Source organism: Dendropsophus ebraccatus, chromosome 4 (genome assembly GCF_027789765.1).
Source record: "Dendropsophus ebraccatus isolate aDenEbr1 chromosome 4, aDenEbr1.pat, whole genome shotgun sequence".
Taxonomy (NCBI): domain Eukaryota; kingdom Metazoa; phylum Chordata; class Amphibia; order Anura; family Hylidae; genus Dendropsophus; species Dendropsophus ebraccatus.
The window spans coordinates 109,795,606-109,809,789 of NC_091457.1; the positions used below are offsets into that span (position 1 = coordinate 109,795,606).

At 42.7% G+C, this 14,184-nt stretch overlaps 1 protein-coding gene across 1 annotated transcript in view; it reads right to left on the reverse strand.

Annotated features, from left to right (window-relative positions):
* Nucleotides 1-226: 226 nt before the first annotated feature.
* Nucleotides 227-14,184, reverse strand: part of SLC6A6 (solute carrier family 6 member 6) — a 34,394-nt gene continuing 20,436 nt past the window's right edge. The window contains exons 5-14 of the mRNA XM_069966704.1: nt 12,843-12,975; nt 12,464-12,598; nt 11,053-11,156; nt 10,843-10,967; nt 9,015-9,127; nt 7,512-7,649; nt 4,392-4,494; nt 3,967-4,067; nt 2,422-2,592; nt 227-2,269 (exon numbers count right to left, since the gene is read on the reverse strand). Of these exons, the coding sequence (XP_069822805.1) occupies nt 2,141-2,269; nt 2,422-2,592; nt 3,967-4,067; nt 4,392-4,494; nt 7,512-7,649; nt 9,015-9,127; nt 10,843-10,967; nt 11,053-11,156; nt 12,464-12,598; nt 12,843-12,975 (1,252 nt within the window). The 3' untranslated portion in view covers nt 227-2,140. The remainder of the gene's footprint in view (nt 2,270-2,421; nt 2,593-3,966; nt 4,068-4,391; nt 4,495-7,511; nt 7,650-9,014; nt 9,128-10,842; nt 10,968-11,052; nt 11,157-12,463; nt 12,599-12,842; nt 12,976-14,184) is intronic.

A 14,184-nucleotide genomic window follows, 5' to 3' on the forward strand; every position in this document is an offset into this window, starting at 1 on the left:
AGGCAGTGCCAAGCCTTAGTGGCATGCTTCCTTTACACCCTGATAGATGTAAAGAGCTTCGTCCTGGAAGCCAAGCCCTGTACATCAACCATGCAGGGCACAGAGCAGGAAGGAGTCATGCAGCTGCCGCTCACCTATTCTTCACCCACTATTCAACTCTATTAGAAAAAAGTGGTGTTAAGTATACAAAACTGCAATCCCGGTAAACAACATAGTTGCTGTCAGATTCCTTTAAAACAACATTTTAATTGTATATTTTTTACACGGTCATAAAAAAATTATGGAATCAACTTGGATTTTCTGTTAAAAATGCAAATTACAAGTTTTAAAATGCAAATCCACCTTCATTTAAAGCAGGGATGGGGAACCTTCAGCCCTCCAGCTGTAGCAAAACTACTGTTTCCATCAAGCCTGGCCAGCCAATGCTTTATCTTTGGCTGTCCAGGCATGATGGGAGTTGCAGTTTTGAAACAGCTGGAGGGCTGAAGGTTACCCATCCCCAAGTTAAAGGGAAATGGCTAAGAGTCTGCAAATTCTGTCCTGATGCAGATATAATGCATCATATATTCACACACACTCATAGTGCACAATGTACAATATATAAAACTGGTAAATGCTTGTTTAATAAAATACTTCTTCAGGACGGGTAACCAAGCAGTTACAGCAGCCAGTCATATCAAACTGGTAAAATCGCACTAGACAGACCTGAGCTCATGTTTTACTGGTTTATAAAGGGCTTTTTACACAGGCCGATTATCACTTAGGAGCCTTGCTGGAAACACCCTTTCGGACAATAATCGGCCTGTGTAGATGTGACAGCAACCGGCTGAGGATCGGAAAGGCAAAGATTGAAGGCATAACCTCTGATATCTACTTTCAACTGGGTAAAATCCATGTCTATGTTATCTGACACTTGGCAAAATCACAAATGATGGGCATATCACAGACAGCTCAGAAGGGGCTACTGTTCTTAAAAGCAATCTGTCAGCTGTAATTCTTGTTCCAAACTACTGACAATGTTATATAGCTGTATACATAAAGTGACATGAAAACGCATGGAAACTTTCATACATCTAGCTGTGTTCCCAGGATGGACAGAAATGTTTTTACTCTCTGATACAGAAAGTCAAATAGGTTTTTCCAAGCTCTTGAATAGCTGCAAGCAAAATGCTTCCTCTCTTCTCCCTCTCTGCTTGATTGACATCTAGAAGCAGGAACAGGTATGGGAGGAGGTAGTAAGGAGGTGTTCTAGCTTGCTGCATTGAAGAGCTCAGGAAAGCCTCTTTGACTCGTCTTACTATGTAATACAAGCATTTTACTGGGTTCTATAAGCACATACTATATAAAAGGTACCAGGTGTCTCTCTGACCTATCAGCTATCTAACAGTGTCAGCAGTTAGAATTGCAGCTAACAGGTTCCCTTTAAGATTTTAATGTTTGCCACTTGGGAGGCTGCCAACACTATGCTATAGTACACCACTCTATGCCATAGTATGAATTATTTTTTTTAAAGGGTCTGTTTAATCCACTCTCCCACATTGGAGCATGCTCTGTGCTATCCCTGGACCAACATGGGGGTGAGATGTAAAATCAGATCAAAGTAGCAGCCAGTAGAATGTAGAATGCAGTGACTGCAGGAGACCTTTATAAAATAAGAAATATATATGTGTAAATTATGTTACTATGTGTTCAGATGCAAACCTGCTCTTTACATCAGTAAAATCTGAACACCAGGTTATATCTCCAGCTGCTGAGAAGCGTCATCCCTGCGGTTGGAGCAAAGCAGTATTTGGATCTCTGCTGAGAAGGAAGCATTGTTAGGCTGTCGCCTCTTTATGTTGACTGGAGGTAGATACAACAGATAAAAAGATCATTAAAATGTATATTGAAATATATAAAAATTCAATGTTTAAAATCTCTTTGTGATATGAGTCTGTCTCTACACAGAGAGATCAGGTGCTCACTACAAAGTTATACAAAATACGCACTTGCGCACACATATTATACAACGTTCTCTACAAGAGCCGACAAGTCAGAATTCTAGTGCAAATAGAGATCTCCATAAACCTGAATCTAAGGAGAGGGTTAGTAAACCTCTGGATCGAGTGTTTCTCTCATCTGAGGGTAGCTGGACACTGGGTCACATCATGGTCTCCACAATGACGTGTGTGGGCTTCATGTGGTCACCATTTGGGCAGAAAGGTGCAGAAACATCAGATTCTTTGGCCCAGCGATTAATTTCTCTTGGGGCTGTGACCAGCTTAATCCTCTAAAAAGAAATCAAAGGAGTTTAAAATTAATATGTAAACATGTATTCACAACTGGGGTAGAGGACAATGATACACAAAGACTTGGGGGACAGGAAATACATCTAGGTTTCTTTGCTATATTGTTGACAGACTCATCATAATCTTCCCTTACCTCGATCAGTGATCCTTCTGAGCGCACAATTCTGTACACCATGACCATTGGGATACATATCATGGAGGACAGAGCTAGGCCCCAGCCGACCCCGATGGCCCAATCCGGATACGTGTAATACTTGTTGTACGTCAGAGGGGTATATTTGGCTAAGGAGAATATGAAGCACCCCTTAAAAAAAAAAAGAATATAATGAAGTATTAGTAAGGCAAGAACCCCCTCTTCACAAGCTATCCTGACCCCACCTTTGTAGAGAAGAATTAAAGGGAACCTGTCACATTGGAAATACAGTCAAATCTGCAGACATGTTATAAAGCAGGGAGAGCCGAGCAGACTGATATATAGTTTTCTTGGGAAAACCTTAAATCGTCATTGATGGTTCGCAAAAAATTCGCAGATCGTTCCGTGTAAACATTCTTTCAACGATTTCACCCATGTGTGAGATAGGCTTAAGCGATCGCAAAACAACCGCATAATGATTTTTCCGTACGATGTATTGTTCCTTCTATAATAATATCGTTCATTCAAAATCCGATCGGGCGAATCATCGCTTCATGTAAAACCACCATTACACACAAAAAAAATACTGCCATAGTATAGGCATGAGGTCTTCCTGAGCTGCTGATTATCAGGTATATGTAGCATGCATAGTTCACTGGGCCTGGCCCAATCATCTGCTGTAGCAAATCCCCAATCAGAGACAAAAATGCAGCATGACCAGATACTCTTGCAGCATTTCAGTTATAGTGACCTTCCTCTGGCACAAAAAAGACACCCAGATAAAAACATCGGATTGCTGCAAAACTTAGCATGCATTTATGTTCCAAGATAGCGTATACGCGATTACAGGTGTGGTCTGACTAGTAACTGGGTCATGGCACAAGAGGGTGTAAGGGTGCATTCACACGTACAGGATCTGCAGCAGATTTAAAGCTGTGTTCAGTTTCTTAGATCAAATCTGCTGTGGATCAGCACCATCAAATCGGCTGCAATACGGTATATGTGAAGCTACCCTAACCGTGCTGCCTTATAAAAGGTGCTCAGAGGCTACTATTGTGTATTGTACCTCCTGATCAGAGATCATTGACTGCTTGACATGACTCTACAATGCACTTAAAGACATTTTGTCCGGTTGACAGATTAAGATCAGACAAGACTGAAGTAAGAGAAGGAGGATGGTCTTTTTGACAAATTTCCTGCTCTCTAGGCCAGGGCTCCTCAAACTTTTTCTACTGAAGCATAAACCAACAGACCACAGTGATGCCTAGGCCTCACCATCTACTGTAGAAGACCATGCAAATATTATAAAAGTTGCCTAAACTATATTTCATTTGTCTCCTGAACTCTGTATTAGGGCCCTTTTACATTACACAACTACTTGGCCATGGGCCGAGTGTGGATGAGCGGGATCGGGGATGGTATGCAGTGCCGTTACATAACACGAGAAATCGAGCGAGCGGGCTACATGAATGAACCTTGTATCGTTCTGTCAGCCACGGATACTGACAGCACAGATATGCATATATAAGAACTTTTTCTACTCACCACACAGAGCACAGGAGTGACTACACACCAGCTCCATTTCATCCATGGTCCTGGTCGGTACCCAATCATGTCCTCAATGTTGTCATATAATTTATCAGCGCCTGCAGAGCAAAAATAATTGTAAGACATTTTCCATATATTTACAGAAAAGCAATGAGGATGGCATTTAGACTAATCTTAGCCATATACCCTAGAAATAAAATCTGCAGAGAAATCAACCTGTGACCTGTATATGAAATGTGCTGCATCAAATATTATGCTGCAGATCTGTAACAGATTTTTTTCTTCAGACTTTAATAGGAAAGTCAAAATCCACAACAAAATGTTATTGTTTCAGATTTTACTGCAGATCCACAGAAATATCTACAGCTGAAGGTTTATACCCTAACACAAGATACAATCAACATTATGGGCATAAAGCTTACCATAAACCCAGGCTACAGCAATACATTCAAAGAATGCAACCCACAGGAGGCAGACACCACTCGCTGCATAGTAGTCAAAAAGCTGGAATACATACATGCCGCCCTGTGTATGAAAGAAGAGAAAGGTTACCCCCAAAATACCATCAGATGCACTGCCCAAACAACACATTCCCTTGGTTAAAAGGGCCATCATGGCATTTAAAATGGATATTCACATCTGAACAGCATTGTACACTACAACAGTTAAGGTTCCCATATACCTTATACTTCTGTCAGCCGTACCCGCCTGTATAAGGTGTATGGGATCTTCTGACTGAACACCAACAGGTGGTATGAGTGGAGTTAAGGTCAGACGTGATTGAAAATTACCGCCCGAGGTATAAACAAGGTCTAAACTGGGACAGCCATTGGCATTGCCTCTTAGAATGCTTTATTTACCTTGTGCTATCACTTGAAGCAATACAAAACTAACAGGTTATATATGATATATAAAAATTTTATATGTTTTGTAGCTTGTTTTTACATTCCATGAGTTGTGTTAAGGTGTTACATCTGTCTTTGATTTATGATTATATGCGTCCCCCTATCTCCCCCTATCTATCTCCTCCTTCTTTATTTTACTTTCTTGCTCCTGGTTCTCCCCTTGCCCTCTGCCCCCCCCCCCCCCCCTTTACCCAGCATTTAACTAATATTTTGGCTTTGATTTTGCCTTTAATTACATATAGTATGTAATATTTGCCTTTGCAAAAATCCTTTTAAAAAAATTAACGTGTTGAAAATCACCGTCAGACCTCTTTGTGCTGGCATGCGTCCTGGTTGCAGCTTACCCTTCCCCACAGAGAACACAGGAACGTTCAGCCAGGCCAAACAATCAGGTGTATGGGGAGGACAGGGACCAGTCGAGAAAGATAACTGACAGACGAACGATTGTTCAAAGGTGTATGGGGACCTTAAGACCTCATTTGCTTTAAGCGGTGGAAGTGAATGGGGCACATTTCCATTAATGGGTAGCCCTGCTATACATGACCAAGCCAAGTCCACCAGAGCAGGCACTGTTTTTGTCCATCTTATAGAAGGTAGTCCCACCTGATGGACCCTTCCATTATGACATCCGTATGCCTTATTAGGACAGTGGGCATACATTAAAAATAGGATAAAGAATTTTTTCTTCAAGTGATAAACAAGTGAAAAACATCTTCAATGTCTAAAAGCAAAGCGTTTTCCAGAACTTGAATCTTTAAAATGCAAACCTTTATGAAATCAAACATATACAAAAGTGTTTTTTGCTAGATGTGTTTTGGTTATGGTGTAGCACTGAAACACAGTGTCTGAAGTGAGTCTAGCAAAAAAAAACAAAAAAAAAAAAACACTGTTTTTAAATGATGGATTTAATAAATAATTCGATTTTAAAGATTCAAGTGCTGGAACAGGCTTTGCTTTTGGACATTGGTTTCCTCCAGGTTGCCTCCAGGTGAGTTCCCTGCACAGCTCTTCAACCACTTCATTATGGAGGTATAGTGACTAAAGTCCCCAGTTATAACGCCGGCATAATTATGGTAGCGGTAAATGAAAAACATCTTCGTTCACTTTGAAATGAAAGGAAAATACTGGTAAACATGTGAGCTCGTAGTCTCAGGTCGGCCTGGTACTGGAGTGGAAAATTAGGATTGCTTAATTTTTTACACTGCTAAATGGAGACACAGAAAAAAAATGCCCACAGCGTTTACAGAGAGCAAATAAACACAGGGCCCATCTGGACGCACTCAGTATGAGGCTTGTACAGTCACAGCTACTCGAGGATAAAAATATTCTGGGCTGATCCTGCTCTTCTGCTAAAATGGAGAGCTCAGATGATCCCTGTATATTACTACTGATAATGCTCAGTACCTTGGATCTCATATAACATTCAGATCCGCAGTCCAATGCAATATGTTTTATGTAACCCCTTCGAGACAGAGTCCATTGATGCACGGATATCCGGGTCAAATTTATGTAACATTCCTGTAGCATAGATCAGCGTTATCGGCGATCTATGCATAGAGCCTGCCTGAGTGCAGACTCTACACATAGATCGCCCATCCGACAGGACGGAGTTAAGTGGCTTACCCCCACCCGTTGGTACAATCGATCAGGACCCCTGCAGCATGGCTGCGGGGGGCCCTATCAGTCAGTGACAAGAGCTTAACCTGTCACTTAATAACTTAAACGCTGCAGATCGTGGCGTTTAAGGTGTTAGTTACAAGCAGCGGCAGGATCGCAGCTGCCTGTCATTATCCCTGGCTCCCTGGACACTGATGTGTGTGGGACAGCTCTCACTGCAGTGGTCCTGCAAACATCTACAGCCCCTGAAGTCTACATATTGCTGACGTGAAGGGGTTTAAGCATCATTACATCCAAATAATAATTATTCATAGAGATGACTCCATTGATTCTCCCCAATCATGTTTTGGGACCTTGCTTTGTGCACAGAAGCACAGGCATGCTGGAGCAGAAGAGGGATAAACCCAAACTATAAGTTGAAAGTATACAAATGTCCAAAATGTCTTGGTATGTTGAAACAGATTTCCTTTAACTGAAATTAGGCCAACCCCTGAAAAGACTGTTTGTAGATGTAAGCACAAGCAGCAGAGCGATGGCAATTTTTATGCACCTCCGCGCTCAGTGACCCTGCGTTGTAACTTTACAAACCACAGGAACACTGCCATGTAAACACTTTCACTTTTCAATAACACCACTCACAGTTGATCTGAGAGTTAAGAAATTTCATGAACTGACATGTTGCAGTAATGGCACCCTATTACAGTACATGGTGGAATTCAGTGACCTCTTTAGAATGCCCAATTCTTTCCCAAATGTTTGTAAAGGCAAACTGCATTGCTAGGTGCTGAATCTTATACACCTGTGGAAATGGGACGGAATGAAACATTTAACTTCAATGCAGCTTTCTAAAATGCCAGCTGATCTACTGCACACGTATGAAATAAAACTTACACACATCTTGCCCTGTTGCATATCTGTGCCCATAACCCTAAGTATTGTAATGTACAATGATATCACTGAGACAAAGACATCAGCTGCACAAGTATGAACATTCACCATGTGAGTGAACTGGGTACTTACTTCTGTGACCATAGTTAACCCCAGAAGATAACTGAGGAAGCACACGATAGCGATGAAGATCTCTCGCCTGTAACCCTTCCGTAGGAAGGATGGGTACAGATCAACTAATGACGTGATCTGTCCTTCAACTTCAACAAACTGCCAGGTAAAAAAAAAGGTGATTTTGAATTAAAGGGCAACACTAGCAAATCCATGGAGTGGACCCCAAGTATACAGCCAATCATCTCACAAAGAACCTTTGACATCACCGGGTCACTTCATTACGTAGCTTCAGGTTGTATCCAAGTCCTTCATTTGTGATACAGTCTATGCCGCTGAGCTATTGTATCTATGCCCATCATGTAATAATATGTTGCCGAGCTAGAGTATCTAAGCCTATCTTGTAGCTTTCCATGTAAGACTCTCTCATGTGATACTGAGCTGCTAAGCTAGATTATCAAAGCCTATCCTGTGTGCTACTGTGAGCTGCAGTACATAAATCTATCATTTGTGCAACTGTATCAAGACCCTCAAAGCAATGCCTTTCCCATCATGCATTTCTCTCCTCTGATAGAATGTAAAAAAACGTTGATATAGCTAGTGGTAATTAGTTAACATCACATATTCTTGCCATTGAAGGGTGGTGAAAGGGTAAAAAAATATTAAAAGAAGTCTTGGTAAGCGATAGGTACATCTTTGGGTTTGTAAGTTCATCATTCTACGTTCTTTAAACTAGAACCAAAATGATAATTTACAGTATCAGGCTATTAGAGGGAGCTTGAGATATATATAATGGTCCTTTTAGGCTCCGTTCCCACTGAGCAAAGGTAGCAGAATTCCGCGACGGAATTGTCCGCCGCGGAATGCCGTTAGCCTCCCGCTGACAATGGGAGTCTATGGGAGGCGCTCTCCTGCTCTGTATGCGCTTAAGAATGAACATGTTCATTCTTCAGCGCGTACAGAGCAGGAGCACGCGCCTCCCAAAGACTCCTATTATGAGCGGGAGGCTAACGGCATTCCGCGGCGGACAATTCCGTCGCGGAATTCCGCTACCTTTGCTCAGTGGGAACGGGGCCTTAGACGGAACGATTATCGTTCGACTTTGCGCGATAATGATGATTGAGCGATATTCGTTCCGTGTAAACACAGCGAACAATCAAGCGACGAGCGAGAAATCGTTCATTTTGATCTTTCAACATGTTCTCAAATCATCGTTGATCGTTCGCAAAAAATTTGCAGATTGTTCAGTGTAAATAGTCTTTCAACGATTTCACCTATGTGTGAGATAGGCTTAAGCGATCGCAAAGCGATTTTTCCGTACGATATATCGTTCCGTCTAAATGCTGATCGTTATAAAAAAAACACATTGTTCATTCAAAATCGTTAATCGTGCAATCGGGCGAATTATCGCTCCGTCTAAAAGGACCATAACTGAGTTCAATAGTGTAGACTTTTTGATCCTATACAGACATCATATGTTATGGCTACAAGCACCCTTCATGTGCCCAATATGAGGCCACTTACCTGGCTATCTAGTCCAAGCAACAAAAGCATAATAAAGAAAAGGATCGCCCAGAAGGAGGGCAGAGGCATCAAGGAGACAGCTTTGGGGTATGCAATGAAGGCCAAGCCAGGACCTAGAAGAAGAATAAAAAGGGGCAGGGGAGGGAGAGAACACCATCAGTCTGGCTTTGTATAAAATGCAGGACAGGGGGCTCTGACTGAATGATGACCTATCTAGGGCATTGCTGGACTAGTAGATTACTGTAAATACAGGGGACGGGCTCAACCTGTAATAGGGAGAAAAATGAACTCCTTTCTAACCCCCTTCTTAGTAAGGCTACACAGTCAAAAACCACCAGACTTCTGCACCAGAAAAAATACATAGAGATGCAGCCTGGAGCTACTTCTAGGGAACATTTTGCCACATTTCCCCACTAAATTCATTGGGAAGAAAATGTGGCAATATCGCCATGATAAGCTATGCTGTAATAGAAAAAAAACCATGCAGATAAACTGGCACATGCGAACAGTACAGCTGTACTCCCACAATGCATTGTACATTAAGAGTTGTATGTTTTCTCCAAGAGCCAACAGTAAACCAGCACAAAAGTGATTGCAGCTCTCTATGTAAATGGAGCACACAAAACACAATTTACCTGGTCATCCAGATAAGTAAAACTAAGGATTTGCAAAGCTACTCAACAGTATGTGTAGATTACATCACAATGTTGGTTCACGCTCCATGTTTCTACCTGTATTATACAAGTAGCTCTTTACAAAGAAACAAGTAGTAACATTCGGCACAGCAGGACCCTTCTAGGGTCATTAGAACCACATGCTGTACAGTGACCATCAGTTAAAGTTTATGCAGTTACTTCCGGCAACCATTGGTGACTTGGCAACCTCTATGAGCTGTCATCCTTCCTCTTTTACACATTCAAAATGACAGAGGAGGAATCAGATCAACCATTGGGGCTTTACTGAAAATTACTATCACATGCGCTGCCACAAAGGAAGGCCACATGCATGATGCAGTGATATTTATACCATCTTCTGTCCAAAGAATCAGATATAGCTAGTGCATGTAAGCTCACAGGAAACAGCCACTGATAAAGGGATTGTAAGGTCTGCCGGCAGAGCTGTCATTTACAATCAACACGGCAACATGTGTATCAGGGTGACATCAGTGGAAAGCCATTACAGATGTGACTATGTAACACCATACTTGTTTTTATTAGGCTGCAAGCTAGCATATACTGAGGATGGGCTGAACTTTGAGATACGGTAAACTTGCATGGATTGTGAACAAATCAGGGCTTTACAGTACAGTATATGTTGTTGCATGGCCACCATCAGCTATGGAAGCCATAACTGAGTTGTGGAGGACCAAGCCCTAGACGCTAGGAAAATTCACATAAAGTTACAGGTGTGAATATGCAGAGGACAGAGCGGTGGCACACGTTTGGTCCCCTGTCTTTCTCTATAGAGCAAGGAGGGGTTGAGGCAGCTCTGTTCTCCCACTTTACTATATTTCTCACATTAGCTGTATATTGTATTCACTGTATTGACAGCAGTAACAAAACAGATAGAGACTAAGGCTCTGTCCTTGTGCCAGCTAAATGCAGCGGACAGGGTACATTGCTGTACCCTGAATAATAGCAATACCTAATGAGATACCAATAACCTTCTTGTGATGTCATCTCTAGATAGTGGTAAAAGCAATAAATGGGTCATCAACAGACAGTTTTATATTCCCATTATCTTTGGGAATAATAGCTTGGTAAGGGATACGTCACTCAACTCTCCAGCTGTCAGCGACAGCCCTCACCGTATCATAGTCATACAGTACCTGACTCTGCCACATCTGCAATGTCCACCCCTTGCTCTTGTGCCATGAAGCCCAGGACGGAAAAAATTGCGAAGCCAGACACAAAACTGGTACCGCTGTTGAGGCATCCCAGCAGCATACAGTCCCTATGTCACACACATGTCACGGAGCAGTGTTAATGACCAACAGCAAAACCCACACACCACCCTCCCCCTCCTAACGGTAACTTGCCTATAGCAGTTGTACTTGTACTTGTTGTAACTCCCCAGGGATGTCATGGCTCCCAAGCAGATGGCGTAGGAAAAGAAAATCTGGGTGCCAGCATCAATCCATACCTTATGATAAAAGGAGACAAAATGTAGAATTATGGCCAATAAATTAGAAGAAAAGGGCTAAAAGCAGTGCCAGTCTTGTCTGGTATTCAAATGAAAAGGACTAAGTTGACATACCAAAGACAGCCTATGGACAAGAGTGGATGTAATTCTGAAAGACAGTAGTCATGTTTTTCTTATCTCAGATAACATCCTTAAGAACTTGTTATCTCCTATCCATAGCAGATTGGTTGGGGTCTGGCTACTGGGACTCCCAGGGAACAGATAAAATTGTCTCTGGAACAAATGGTGTATCTGAGCATGCAAGGTTAGCACTACATTCATTCCCTATGGAGCTGCTGAACACTGTACTAAACACTGAAATATCTGTCAGCCCCATAGAGCATTAATGGAGCACTGGCCATGCACACCATTCATTTAAAAGGGACAAGTTTTCCCCCTTTGGCTGGGATTGTGGGGGTTCCAGCAATCCAAGCCCCATAAAACTGATTGTTATCCCCTGTTCTATGGATAGGGTAGGGCTGGGCGACATACCGTGAAAATACCGATACAGTCTCTGGCGTCGGTTAACCGATCTTAACTTTGCCAGGATGGTATCTGCGGTATTTCCCTGCTGCACAGGTTGATGTGCTGTGTGTGCAGCGCAGCATGCAGGGACACCAATGTGTCAGAGCGCTCACCTCCACCCACCACCTCACCTCCAATCTCCCACCTCACGCCGTGCAGGTTAGGCCATCACTTGGGGGAGGAGCCGGGAAGTATATGATTGTAGCTAATCTGATGACCCTCCTGTCTCGGGGCTGAGATAAGCTACGACACTACAGCCCCAGAGGTGGGTAGCGGGCCGGTGATGAAGCACTGGAGGCCGACCGGCCAGCCCCCAGTGGAAAGAAACAATCACCCTTCTATGATACAGCTCCATTAGAAACAATGGGGTTTCCTCTCACTGGGGGTGGGCCGGCCCCAGTGCTTCATCCACAGCTCAGTGCGGCGCCGTACACGGGAACCAGGCCATGGTTCAAAAAAAGGAGCGCGGCGATTCAGAGTCATGTTGTGACCCATAGGTGTCCACAACTGCAACTTGTGTGGAAGGGTTGCGGGACCAGGCAGCGCAATATGGTAGCTTATGCGACCAGGAATCACCATGTAGCCCCAGCCTTGGGGGAGAAGAAAACTTCCCTACCACTGAATTACACACTTAGTGGGTAGTGGCAATGTTTCCCACACATAAACATCACTGGACTATTATTATGAAACATACTTTATAATCCACAGACATGCATATTGCAAGAAATAAATGGCACACTCACCTGAGGGTCTGCTAAGCGGTTTATGTCTGGGTAAAGATAGAATTTGATCCCTTCAGCAGCTCCAGGAAGGGTAACCCCACGGATCAGTAATACAAGAAGCATAATGAATGGAAATGTGGCTGTGAAGTATACCACCTGAGGAGAGAACAAAAAACTATGAGGTGAGATGTGCAGATGTGTCAGATGTTCCCCCTGACCTGACTCTTTACCTATAGGTAACTGGGCCCATCAATAAAAATATGGTTAACAGAGTACAGATCCTGAACTTATACAGCAGCTGGGGCTGACTACTTTCTGACTGGAAGGCTTCATATGTGACTTGTTCTTACATAATAACTGTTAAAGTCCAATATTAGAACGAAGCCATGTTCTTTCTCACCTTCCCCGTGGAGCGAACACCTTTCCATATACAGAAAAAGCAGATGATCCAAGTGAGCAGGAGACACAGAGCCAGGTCCCACTTCACTACACCGACATCATCAATTCCCTTTGATAAGCTAAGAACTTTATATCTAAAAGAAAACATAAAATCACAATTACCTCAAAAGCAAACAGTCAGTATAGAAAAATAAATCAACACTTAGTTAAACATCTCTCTGTATCATGTAAGGATGTGTTCTCTTTATCAGGTGAGCAAAATCCTTCATGGGAAACAGTGGTTCTACTGTACCTGGGTGTTCACTCACCTTTCCAGACACCCTGAATGGCAAGTTACATCTCCCTTCACTGCCCCCCCCCTTTATCTGCTTTTGTCATACAATCCTGGCATTTATATGCCAAAGGTATAAAGAAGATATGGGGGCCGTATCATAGGAATATACTTAGATGCTACCGCAATCCTGACTAGAAGCTCCAGCACTTATTTATCACACCTTCAGTCATGAGGTTGGTGAATTGACAAAACCCGAGCTGGGGACCCACACTTGACCGCTAGTGACATGATCTAGCCAAGCAGCTGTCATAGGCAGTGCATGACTGGACAGCAGGCGTCACTGTGCTGTCTGTCAGGCAGCCATATTACTGAAGACTAATGTTAATTTGATGTTATTTTTTGTGCTCATTAAGGCTCTAATGCTCCGACCATTAACCACAGCCTTTGGCTTTAATTTTAAAGCTTCCCTTTGGCAGGATGTTCCCCCAACAAATGCCTGGAATGTCTGGCAGAGACCTGACCCTCCTGCGCCACAAAGCAAGACACTCTGCCAACTTCAGAGAAACGAGAATCAAGACAGAAGAAGTGTTCAGCAAGACCATAGTATTTACAAGGGGGGGGGGGGGAAACCTTGGTCCATGGTCCCAGGAACTCACAGTCTAATATTTCTAATGGTTGTCATGTAGCTTTACGAGGGTCTCAAATGCTACATCTGTAGTCATATATATTCACACACTCCTTGTGGGAGCTGTAATTGTGGTCATTTTGGGGTCAACAAACTTTTCCAAAATCCTGAATGGCAATTCACACTGGTCAGGCAGAAATAAATCCCTGCTCCTAAAAGAAAAAAATTATAACCGGGCATCTGGGAAAACTAGAAGTAACACTAATGTAAGTTATAACGGCAGCCATATTGGCTCTACCTATCCCAGAAGGAGATAATTCTTGTTATCAACTTTAAGTTTGATTTTCCTCCTTTTATAAGTTTTTCCTTTACTGTTGCATATCACAGAGTCTTGAAGTAACCACAAACAAACACATTCCAACTATGTTACAGAGCAGCTCGTGA